The 12,306-nt window shown below is 32.8% G+C and overlaps 2 protein-coding genes across 2 annotated transcripts; one reads left to right on the forward strand and one right to left on the reverse strand.

Annotated features, from left to right (window-relative positions):
* Positions 1–916: 916 nt before the first annotated feature.
* Syx5 (syntaxin 5) lies at positions 917–5,520 on the reverse strand. Its single transcript, XM_088233926.1, has 3 exons — positions 4,687–5,520; positions 3,061–3,269; positions 917–1,745 (listed from the first exon to the last, which is right to left on the reverse strand). Exons 1-3 carry the CDS (start codon positions 5,102–5,104, stop codon positions 1,278–1,280), a joined length of 1,095 nt encoding a protein of 364 aa, XP_088090052.1. The 5' UTR covers positions 5,105–5,520; the 3' UTR covers positions 917–1,277.
* A 2,780-nt stretch (positions 5,521–8,300) lies between these two features.
* baf (barrier to autointegration factor) lies at positions 8,301–11,083 on the forward strand. The gene is made up of 2 exons (XM_088233937.1): positions 8,301–8,537; positions 10,787–11,083. The coding sequence occupies exons 1-2, from the start codon at positions 8,412–8,414 to the stop codon at positions 10,931–10,933; spliced, it is 273 nt and encodes a 90-aa protein (XP_088090063.1). The 5' UTR covers positions 8,301–8,411; the 3' UTR covers positions 10,934–11,083.
* The last annotated feature ends 1,223 nt before the right edge of the window (positions 11,084–12,306 follow it).

Consider the following 12,306-nt stretch of genomic DNA (forward strand, 5'->3'; position numbering starts at 1 on the left):
TACATTTTTGAGAAACTTTGCTGTATAATTAAATGCTGTGATTTTTACATAAGAAAACATTTTCTATTTTTAATTCCTCATAACACTTAACTTCATGACAAAATAAGCTGCTTATAAGTTGGTGTTGCCAGCATTAAAATCAAATGTAGTTCTAATTTCCACTCTTATTCGACAGATACTAGAATAATACATTATAAATGATAAAGTTACAAATCTTTGTCTATGATCCGATTCCGAGTTTAGCGGACAGATATTTTCATTGGACAGTGAAAGTACCATAATGGTAGTAGTAGTATAAACATAATCCATAAATATATTAAATAAACTTTGCTTATGTGTGCATGCCAGAACTTTTTCAAATAATATATTCTAGTGTGCCTACTAACACAAACAAAATGTGTATGTTTACTTGGTTCACCAACAGGCACAAACACAAAATAGGCTTATTAAACATTTAAATGCACTGTACATGCTTTACATTGAAGGCACATCACAATTATTGGTTAAGAATATAATGTGGTTTGGCTCTTCTTTTTTAAAAACATATGGCCACCTCATTTCTCATTTTGTTCAAATGAAAGTCATAAATTAACGATACTATCTAGCATTAATAATGTTCGTTATGCAACAAATTGTAATGAATTATGCGGCAATAAACACAAGCCCAATTTTCAAAATCATAAATCAGTTGACATGATAAATTGATATTCATATTGTTGCATTGAAATTATAAAAGAAATAAGCTAGAGTAAAAGGGATTGAGCTACTTTTTTATAGAGAAATGCGTTGTTTAAAATAAGTACTAACTAGAGATACAACAAATAGGGTACCACAGGTTTCCAGTTACAATGTAGTATTTTGTCTACCTATAGGAACTGAAAATCTAGCCATATTCAAATGTTAAAAAATAAAAAGATTTACAAGTTTTAAACAGTTTTATTTTTCACTTATCACAAGTAGTTTTGGTGAGGGACAAACATAGTGGTTTATACGTAGATGAACAAATAACAAACCATAGCATAATTTTTTTCAAAATAAGTTATTTGATAATTATTTTATTTTAGTAGGTACATATTTATTACATAATATATATTGTATAACTTGTATGAATATGAATATCAAACAATTTTTTTAAAATTAGATATCTGGTGACCAAATCACTAACTGTTGTATCTTTAGTTATACTGTATTTATAAGAACAAAAAAAAAATATATATATTTTTAGGTTTAATAAAAAATGGAATTGTGACATAAACATTCCAATGCATCTTATATGTTCACGCTAAGAAAACAACAAAAAATATAAAGAAGAATATTAGTACTCCAAATATTTTAAACATTAATGTTCGGTTGTTGGTAACGGATTGGAAATATTTTAATATCTGAGAATGTGCAGCCTCTATATTCAGTTCAGCATCCTGCACATTTCCATCGATCCGACTCACAGCTTCGTCCTGCTCCTTGACCATGTGAGCTAGTTGTTGGAATATGCCCCCGAGCTCCACGATGGTACTCTCGATGTTGTGCATAGTCTCTGCCCGCTGAGCAACATATGTGTCCGTCTCATCTCGCAGCACCATCTGTTGGGACTGTTGCGCGCGACTTCCGCCCACTCCTTCTAAGTCTATGTTGATATGTTCCTCATCTAAAAGAGAGCTGGATCCTTTGAGGGGGGGCAAACCCTTGGTAAATCTCTCTCTTCTTGTATTTTGGTGCTTCAGATTTTCAGATCTAACTTCCAATACCTAAAACAACACTTACTTAATTATATTGTGATATTGTCTGTGTAAAAGTTGATCTGCAAAATGTCAGATTTACAGGAACCCAAAAAAACACTTTTTAAATAGAATTAAACTGTTTAAATTTATTTCAACAGAGAGGGAAAAAAAAATTGAGAAGGGATATGGAAGTTTAGGCATTTACAGGGCTTATGACCTTGCATTGGCTGGTTTAAGTGGCCACTTTACACACTGTGTAACATTCACCAGCTACCAGCCAGTCTGCAAGCATTTGGACATACTCAAACATTATTAGATTTAAACTGGTTCGCAAAGTAAGCAATAGTACCGGGCAGTGAGATGAAATTGAGAGGAATTGTATGGCAGTATTAATTTAGGAAGAGCGTTTAGTAAGATGAGGGGGTGGTAAAAGCACAAAGAAAAAAAGATAATAAAAAATAAAAACTATTTGTACATATATCGCCTGTTGTGTACCGGTGTGAATCACCAAAATTAAAAAACTAACAACGGAATAAGGAAATCTAGACACTTACAGAGCTTATGAGTAAGATTCAACGTTCTGTCTATGTTTTAGCAAAATAAAAGAGCTGAAATCATTATCGCTGGAGGGAGAACACTTTAATCAGCCAATGACAGATCGTAAGCCTTGAAAATGCCTAAAATTCTATATTTCCTTCTTAAGGGTCAAGACACCAACTAGCTGGCCGCCGACGATAGATATTTTATGTACTTACACAATCCCACATCTCGCCTTAAATTTTTGATAATTTTACAATTTACACCGACCTGTGTTCAGCTTGAAGTATTTCTCCGAACTGACAAATAAATTAATATATTGTTAGAAATATTTCAAGACGCCGCTTTAATTTTTATGGCGACTGGCGGCTCTAGCGTTCTAAAATATTCCCAAAGTTCGATTGAAATACAGTGAAAATTTAATTACTTTGAAGTGGTTTTAATGCATTTAGAGTAATGTTTAAAGTATTGCATCTGGAAATATAAAAGATTTTTTCAATAAAATGTCTGTTATTAGTGCACGGGGCATGACAAGAAAGGTATTTTCTCGTGTTTTTACTTAAGTTCCTGCATTTATTCCTCATGGGATTTTCATCATTTCAATAACTGTATACCTTAGATATTTCCTTTACTATCCGTATAAGTGTAACAGTTCAATAATATTCAGTAATGAAAGATGCTAAGTGATATTTCTGATCTGATCTTTAAAGATGTTCACTATTTCTGTGGAAATATAAGTAATTCAATTTTGGTGAACTCTATAGGGTTCACCCTCACAAAACAAACTCATAATATTGAAAAATACCTGTTTGAAGTGTGTGCTCATGGAGGCAAGACGTGACTGCAAACCTAATACAACACTGGAAGAGTGTGACTGTACATGACGGTGACCTCGGGGCATCTCTCCTAGGCGAGCAATCTGTTGGTTTAAGGATCCGAGGTCTCCTTTGATGATATAGGTGAGCTCCTGAATTTCAGCTGGGCGGTCATCAAAGAGGGACTTTTTCTTCGCCACTAAAACGTTACACATAAAAGAGGCCATTATAAATCGAATCAAATTATCGATATTTTGGATATAAAGTAATAACTCTCAGTGGTTTTGCGATTCCTTTCATTCTGATTTTCAAACATCGCTACCTGTTGTGACATTGCAATTTTTACACAAAGGTGAGACTGGTCATATGGCTTGTGTTCAGTGTCTTCCATTATGCCTCCAAGACATGGACACTGAAGGCCAAAGAATTTGAGAGAATTGACAAATTTGAAATGTAGTGTTGGAGACGGGTGCTGCGAGTACATTAGTCAGAGCTCAAAACCAATGAGTTAATACCGAGTGAACTCAGCGTCTCAACACGTTTATCGACACAATGCGAACAACGCACCCTCCGTTTCTTTAAGCACACTGTGGAGCGACAGTTGATGCTTGGAGCAGTTGATGTCGGAGGAGGAAGGAGATGTTTACAAATGAGGACGACAGATGTAATCAAGAGAGTCAGGCGCCACTCTAGATGAGTCCACAAGAATGGTGGAGGACCGAGAACGATGGGGGAAACTCGTCCGGGAGCATGGTGATTATAACCCTTGTAACCGAGGAACCAACTATGAAGAAGAAGAGGGTATTTTGAAGTATCGGAGGTGTTTTTCTGGATGTATTTTAAAAAACACATTTTTTTCACAGTAGGTAATCCCCTTACAACACGGCAGATAGGTTCCTATAAAATGCCGTGTTATATGCGACTCAAAGCCAGTACGAAAAGGGGAAATGGGTTTAAAAAATTAAATGAGTTTTTTAATCAAAATTTTAAAAAAAAAACATATTTAGGTGTAACCGTAAAAAAATAACCTTTTCAATTTGTTAAATCTTAGTTTAGCAATTTTTTTCCTCATCGCTGCTCGATACAGATAAACATAAAGGTATTTTCGGTTGAATGATAATATCATCATCTTCACTCATTAAATCTTTTTAATCATTTGTACTATATGCCACCATAAAAAGTTTGTGATTTTATTGTGCTCGCCGTTCCCTAAAAGACCATTGTAGATTTTCCGGTAAGAAAACAGCCAATTTTCCAGCTCCCTTTTGAATTTTTAGCTTTTTTCAGCTTTTCTTATTTTTATTATTATATGCAAATACCATCAATTTTGTTTTCTCAAGCTATACACCCATCATATACGCAACCGTGTTGTAGGAGGGTTTCCGCATAATTTTAATAATGTTATAGTGAAATTATGATTTATGGGTTTTGTCAAATGTTACGAAAGGTTTTTTTATGAGACAGAATTTTAGTTAGATGGTGTCGCGAGAGCGATTAAATATGTTATTGATCCATAGAACTAAGTGGATTAGAGTGTCATTAGTAAATTTTTTTTTTATCAAGTACAATTTTTACACTATGTTTTTAACAAGTCAGATTAATAATTAAGTACTCACACATAGCTAGCTTCTCCAGTTTAGAATATGTACTGCTAATATTCTTGCTGATAGTTCTGGCACTCTGCATGAACTGTGAGTAGCTCTGAAGAGCTTGAGCTTTCTTGACATCTTTAGCTGCTGTCGCCCGGGCAATTGTATTTCCCTGAAGCAATCTTATCGCTGCCGAGAACTCGTTTGTTCTATCTCTCGCAGTCATTACTGTACCAAAGTAATCTTCTTTGTCGGACAGAAATGGGAATGTGTCTTCGTTCGCAGTCGAATCAAAATTATCTGATGAATCTTGATGACGATACGAATCGGGTGGTGGGTTAAAATATGGTTTACTGTTACTTTTATCAAGTTTACTATAACTTGTCTCTTCTATTATCTGCACCCGTTCTGATTCAGATCCCGTATATCGACGACGTGCGTGCATTTCATTATAAAATAAAAACAATTAGGAAAAAATAAACCACTTAGTGAAATCAAGGACTTATTTCACGAAATCTAACATGGAATGGGAACCAAAACCAACCAACTCGACATTTTCTTGTCACATTTGACAGAGCGGTGTTGCCATTTTTTTTTATAGGGCCAAAACAGCAAAATATTGAGATTTGAGAGTAGGTATCCGAATAATTTGGACATTCAGTGGTTTGAGTTTGTGGGGAAGACGAAAAATTAGAATATACGCAACAACGATTGACGCCAACCTGGCATCAAGCGGAATCCATACTGTTGGCTGGGTAATATATTGCGGAAGTCTCCTGAGAACTAAAATTGCGCTTCTTTACTTTGCAAAGCAGAAAAATTCTGAACCCGGGTGTCCACTGCTAACTGAAAAAGCTCAGTAGTGTCTCGAAAACGTATGAAAAAAATATATAATTTACTACTTTGAATTATTTCACAAAAGTATTATATTTCCAGTTTCCGGAAAGCCAACTCACCAATTAAATCAATTCACCGACGCTTATGACGTCACTGGTGGAGTAATTTCAAAATTACGTAACTTTAAATATTCATAACAATGAAAATACACGATATATATTTATTTTATTAATTTTTTATTTTATTTAGTTTAATAGTTTTTTTTTTAAATTACTTTTGAGCTTCCTCATTAGTTGTCAGTTATTGCCAGAACTATTTTACGCATTCCTGACTGAGTAGGATGCGTAGGAGTTGGTGGATGACAGAGACTTGGCGGCTGTTAGTGGATATCGTATTTTGTTAATTATATGTAGCAATTTAAACTTGCCTCAAGCTTGTATCAAGTTTGAAGCATCAAGAGTTCAAGCTTGACCCAAGTTTGAAATTGCAACTCTGCAAACTTGAGGCAAGTTTAATTCAAACTTCCTAGTTACCATCCAACAAACTTGCATGATGTTTGTTTTTTACAAAAAAAAACAAGAAAAACAAAAAATACATAAAAAACCAAAAAAACACATAAAAAAAACGAAACGAAAAAAAACACAAACCAAAAAAAAAACAAATAACACGAAGCTTCTTAAAAATATTAATATTAAATAAAATATCTTGTTATTATTACTCAGTATATTTATTTTGAATAAATAATAAAATTACGGGCTATTTTTGCCAAGAAAGTCAGATGATGTGATGTCAGATTATATGATGACAAATAATTCATGTCAATTGGCTGGAGATCAGAGTCCGGTGCATTATTTTGTCTCTCAACTCTAAAACAAATAAATAAAACTGTTTTATGACTTTATGGATTTCTCATGGTAAAAAGTATCCGATATTCAAATCAAAATTTGTTGCAACAAAGGGAAAATATTTTGGGAAGGACATATGGAAGTCTAGGTATTTACTGGGCTTATGTACTGTCATTGGCCGGTTGAAGTGGCCCCTTTACAAACTGTGTATTATTAAGCGTTCTGCCTATCTTTAAACATCTTCATTTCCTCAACTCTTCCATCGGTTAACTTTTGTGAAGTATAAGAGCCTCTTGGGTTAAAGTATTGGTTTATTATATCGATATATTATCAACAGCCCTTTTCGTTCTGTAAATAAAACATAATTCAATCAATTCAATTCAATAATAGTATAATGTTTGTGATATTTAATAATTAATCAGTTTAAACTATTGTTAGCATTATGCAGTGGATGAGATATTAATACATCATATTTACTTTTAAAGAGCTCTTGACAAGACGATTTTGTCGAGTGACAGTGAAACAAAAACTCATTTTTAATGTTTTTTCCTCAGTGGCATATCCATAGCTTATCCTTTAAACTGAGTATTAACACTTCGACAATATTAAAAGTTTTCAAATCGCCGGAAAAACGTCCAATGATAAATGCGTAATTAAAAATGACAAGAAACACACGGACAAAAACGGTGAAATATATCATTTTTCTATGACTTTGATAGTATTGCCAATCTAAATGTTGTTTGGAATAAACCACTTTTTTGGATATTTGTAATGCACTAATTTAATTCGGCGGCCTCCGTGGTGTAGTGGTTAAAACATTTGGCTCACACATGGAAGGCTCTGGGTTCGATTCCTGGTGAGAACACAAAAATTAAATGTGATTTTCTTAAGGCTGGGCGTACCGTGCTGTAATTTACCACTGTAATTGGGCCTCACGACCTGTTGTGGTGCCAAAAAAAATCGCTCTTGTAGAAAAGTCCTGGGATTAAATCTAACAGTTTAAATATAAAAAAAACAAAAAAAGGAATTCCCTCCATATTTTTATGTCTATGGCAATGTGTTGATCATCACCATAATATGACTTTCGGATTTTGAAATACCATTCTTGACATAACAAGGTTTGAGCAAGTTTTGTCAAAACTTGTCTCTTCAAATTTGTCATAACAATATTCCAGCAACTTTTGATAAAAACTTGTCGCGTCAAATTTTCCTTTTCAACCTTCCATCAATCTTAAATCAAGTTTGTACCAAGTTTCACTGCTATCTGGGATACTACACCTCCATAATATAATTACTCCCACAAAAATTTCGATCCGTATAAAATAGTTTGTAGGTAAAGTTTATATAGCAATCGATACTGCTTTATCAAATTTCAAAACATTATCATGGAATAACACATTAATATATATTTTTTTTAACTTTATGAGGAAAAATAAATAAAAATGCGCGAATAATATTAGCGTCATGATGTGCTCTTCTTCTTTTTTTCCGGTGCCATGTCGAGTCCCCTCTGTCAGTCCCCACAAGATATCTGTAGTTTGTGGTCCCCACTCCCCACGACGTTGGCCATAACTGCAGCGAAAGTATTTCTGTCCTGCTCTGCTCATATATTCCGCTACCATGATATGTGCTTCTAATTCAATATTTATTTAAAAAACATGATTCAGTCGAAGGATTTTGAGACTGATACCCGTATGCAGAGACAAAACTTAAGGTGAGGAAAGTACATTCTAATTTCAAATGCAGAAAATAACCCGAAGGTGAAGACAATAGAATGTACTTTCCTCACCTTAAGGTTTGTCTCTGCATACGGGTATGAGTCTACGCAACAGTCGGTGTTCGTCTACGACAGAGATAATGTACAACTATTACTAGTTGTCTACGGCACTAATATTCATAGATCAAATCTTGTGCAAATGTATTTACTCTATTACTCTATATTGTACTCTATACTATACAATCCATAGAATAATACTTTTAAAGTGCTTTTGAAATACGTGACTCACTTCTGAAATAAATTCGTTATTTCGTTATAATTCTTTGTTAGTATTTCTTATATCCCAATTTAAAATGTCGAGTACGTCACAGAAGCATAAAAATTTTGTAGCGGAGCCTATGGGAGAAAAGCCCGTCACAGATCTGGCCGGCATTGGAGAAGTGTTAGGTAAAAGATTAGAAGCTGCCGGGTTCGACAAGGTTAGCATCGACATGTTTATTTAATAAAAATTGCATCTATTTTTTAAGCTGTGTAAACTAATTACCGTTGAAACACAAAAAATAACATACTGCTATGTTATTTTTATCGTTGGTGCGTTTTGTTTGTAAACATTACATTATGTCATTTTTTAAATTTTATTCATTCATATATATTATGTACATTACAAAATAGAAATCTTAATTCATACATATAGAAATAATAATAGTAATCAAAAGTCAGTAAAATCAGTTATATATATATATAACACCAAGGTAAACATAATATCTTGAGAATAATATGTTAAAAAAGTAAGAGAATCTTGTAACGAAAAACTCCCTCAGAGACTTGAAAAATGTCAATATTCAAAATAATATTGTTCAACATAGAGATAGCCCTTGCAACAGGCATAACCATTGGCAGGTTGGTTCTGTATATTGGAATTTTGAAACAGTCTTCTGACGCTGTCTCTGGTAATTATCCGGAACATAAAAGCTAATGCTCTGCATAATTTCAGGGTTGTCAATAATATCGCGCAACAATCGAAAAAAAGAGCGTAGTTAAATACACATTCCTTCTGGTCTTCAAACTGTTGTAACCATGCATACCCTAGAGAAACTCGGTGGGATAAAGCCATGGATAATATCCGCCCTCCCTCATAAAGGGAAACCGAAGAAATTTCTTCTGAACCCTCTCCACCATAAGAGAGTACTTCAACTCACACGGTCCCCAAATCATCGAGCCACTCTCAAGTCAACTTCGAACCAACGAGTTATAAAGAATTCTCAATACTCGTGTATTACCAAAAACAGCAGAAAATGAAAAAATCGACCAAAGGTCAGTTTTTGGCCAAAACCGATGTTCAGTTCTTGCCATAACCTTCAGCTTCAGCCGAAGGTTCAATCACACTTTCAGAACACTGAAACTGTAATTAAGAAAATAAATATGTATGTGGTACAGTATGATTTTTTTTTAATTGGGTAATTTTAAAATTACACTTTTAAATTCAACAATTTCGTAATACCAATTTTGTGCATTCTTTCCAGGATAAAGTACCAACCACAATGTTTTAAATGAAATCATCGAAACTATTTATTATTACAATTTTTTCATCCTAATAAATATGCCAATTTTTACACCAGATTCAAAACAATACTTTTTTACTGCACTATGTTTAAATTTTATAATGAAATCAATTTTTGAATGTAGATTTTTTGCAAAAACCCATACCAGTTACATCAAAATAATATTTTGTTTCTTATGGGACCATAGTTTGGCATTATTTACCTATTAATATAATTATCATATGATAAAAATGTTTCATATTTTACCTATTAAATTAACCCTCTAAATCAGAGGTTCCCAAACTTTTTTGTGTCGTGTCCTTGCCATGTTTTTCGGTTTTTGGTAGACCCCCTACTTACCTGATATCGATTTTTCATAAATTTCTGACTGTAGTGAAGTTTAGTGTCAAAAACTTAAAGTTCAAACAAATGTTAAGTTTTATACATTTATCAATTGAATTTAAATTAAAACTACTCAAAATAAAATTTTGTATCTGTTATATAAAATAAACGTTACATAAAATAAACTAAGCAATAAGTAAATGTTTTTAGTGGGAAGGATGAACCTGATGCTTTAATAATAAATTGTCAACATTTGGCGTCAATTTTGTCAGGTTTAATCTTAAATCTCCTCGGCCAATGACGTCCAGTCTGTTTCTTTTTTTCGTTAGGAGATTGGTAACAGCGCTGAACCCCCTTTCCACTAGGTATGATGATGGAAAAGAAATAAAAAATTTCCTCGCTATATTGCCTACATCCTCAACTTACACAATTTTATAAACGTATATGATAATTTTTTTACTTCATAGGTACTTTTATAAATAATGTAAATGTCTTTATATTATAAGATAGTATAATGTAAGTAAATAGGTACTATCAGAGTATGTTGAGATCTACTATCGTAGACCCCCATTTTCATTTCTTGGATCCCCAAATTTGTTTTTCCTTGACGTAGACCCCTTGCAGGTTGTCATAGACCCATGGGGGTCGATATAGACCACTTTGGGAATCACTGCTCTAAATGAAAAATGAATGTTTATATTATTACTTTGTATATCTTGCTTTTAAAACAATAAATCATCTAACGAGTTGGAATATTAAAACTTGTTTTCAACTTTATTTTTTAAGTCAATAGTTGTGTTCTTGCAGTAGTTGAATGGACTTCAGAATTGTGTTGTATTTTTCAGGCTTATGTCGTTCTCGGTCAGTACCTGCTATTAAAGAAAGACAAGGAATTATTTCAAGAATGGTTAAAGGACACATGTAGCGCTAACTCAAAACAATCTGCTGATTGTTATCAATGCTTGAACGATTGGTGTGAAGAATTTTTGTAAAAATATTATTTGATTATTTATTTTACGCAACTGCAACCTGTAACATGTTAACATAATTAAGTTTTAATTGTATTTAAATGTTACCTATACATAGATAACAAATATGAAAATAAAGTATTTTTAAAATAAAACCTTTCTGTTTTCACTTTATTGGTTTTGTTTTACTTCAATTTAATCATGCCTTTGTAAAGTGCCGTATGCACCATTCGGTGCAGATGAGGGGATGATAATTAGAGTAAATAAATATTTATTTTAAATATCATTATTATTTTATTTATTTTAGATAGACCAGATCTTTGTCCATTGTCTTGAGGTAGTGATTATTTATTTTTGGTCCTAGCTTTAATTTTCTTTATTTGTATTTTATTTCAATTGTGCCTTTGTATGCATTATAACGATTTTTGCTTGCCATTTTTTTAAAGGACTAAGTCCGTCAATAAATAAATAATATGATTAAAAAACAAAATAACTTCAAAAGTATAAATATTGCACGCGATAAAAAAAAATGGAGAAGGAAATTGCAGGGCTTATGACCTCAAGTTATCACTTTGCACACTGCAACAGTCACCATCGTGTCGTATGCTTGAACCTCCATATTTTTAGATTTTTATAACTTTATATGCATGTATGAATATAATTCTTTAGTCTATGTTTATTTTGTTACTTTAGTCATTATACGAGTTAATAAATATCAAACGCCGGTAAGTCCACCAATTTTTTTTTTTTTTACATTTGTTCTACAAAATATAGTGAAAAAAAATACGATTATTTCAGTACTATTCAAGTAAAAACATGTCTTTATTATTACAATGAAAATACTGTCAAAAAACTCTGTTTTGATATCAGAAGCTAGCAAGTCCACATGGACATTTATATCAAAACCCCATATGTCCAGACAAGCCAATCAGAATTGAACAGTTGGCCGTTATGGCGACCATTATAATTTTTACAGCGTTTTGTGTTTGGTGCAGGTTGTGATTTTTATTCGTCTTAAATGGCTTAAAACAGTCAAAATGAGCTCTAATTTGAAAAATTTTGACCCTAGTAAAGCTAGAAAAAGGATCAATATAAAGACATAGCGAAAGAAAGCCAAGAAGAATCAGAAATTGTATGTGAATGACTTCGCTACTAATATTTTTGTTTTAAAGTTAGGGCTTTGTCAGGGCCAAACTCTGCATTGGGTGATTTCATTCCGGGGTGCCGGTTTTTATTTCAAATTTTATTTATAACAATAATCGAGGGGAGGCCTGTGCCCAGCAGTGAAATGTTTACAGGCTACATATTACTATAATATAATTAAATACATACATAGTTCAGTTGATTAAAATTATACACTTATTTGTTTATAAATTTGTATAAACCACTTAATTTTT

This window comes from Micrasema longulum, unplaced genomic scaffold (genome assembly GCF_059751315.1).
Source record: "Micrasema longulum isolate JH-2025_06_02 unplaced genomic scaffold, ASM5975131v1 h1tg000083l, whole genome shotgun sequence".
In the NCBI taxonomy this organism is placed as follows: Eukaryota; Metazoa; Arthropoda; class Insecta; order Trichoptera; family Brachycentridae; genus Micrasema; species Micrasema longulum.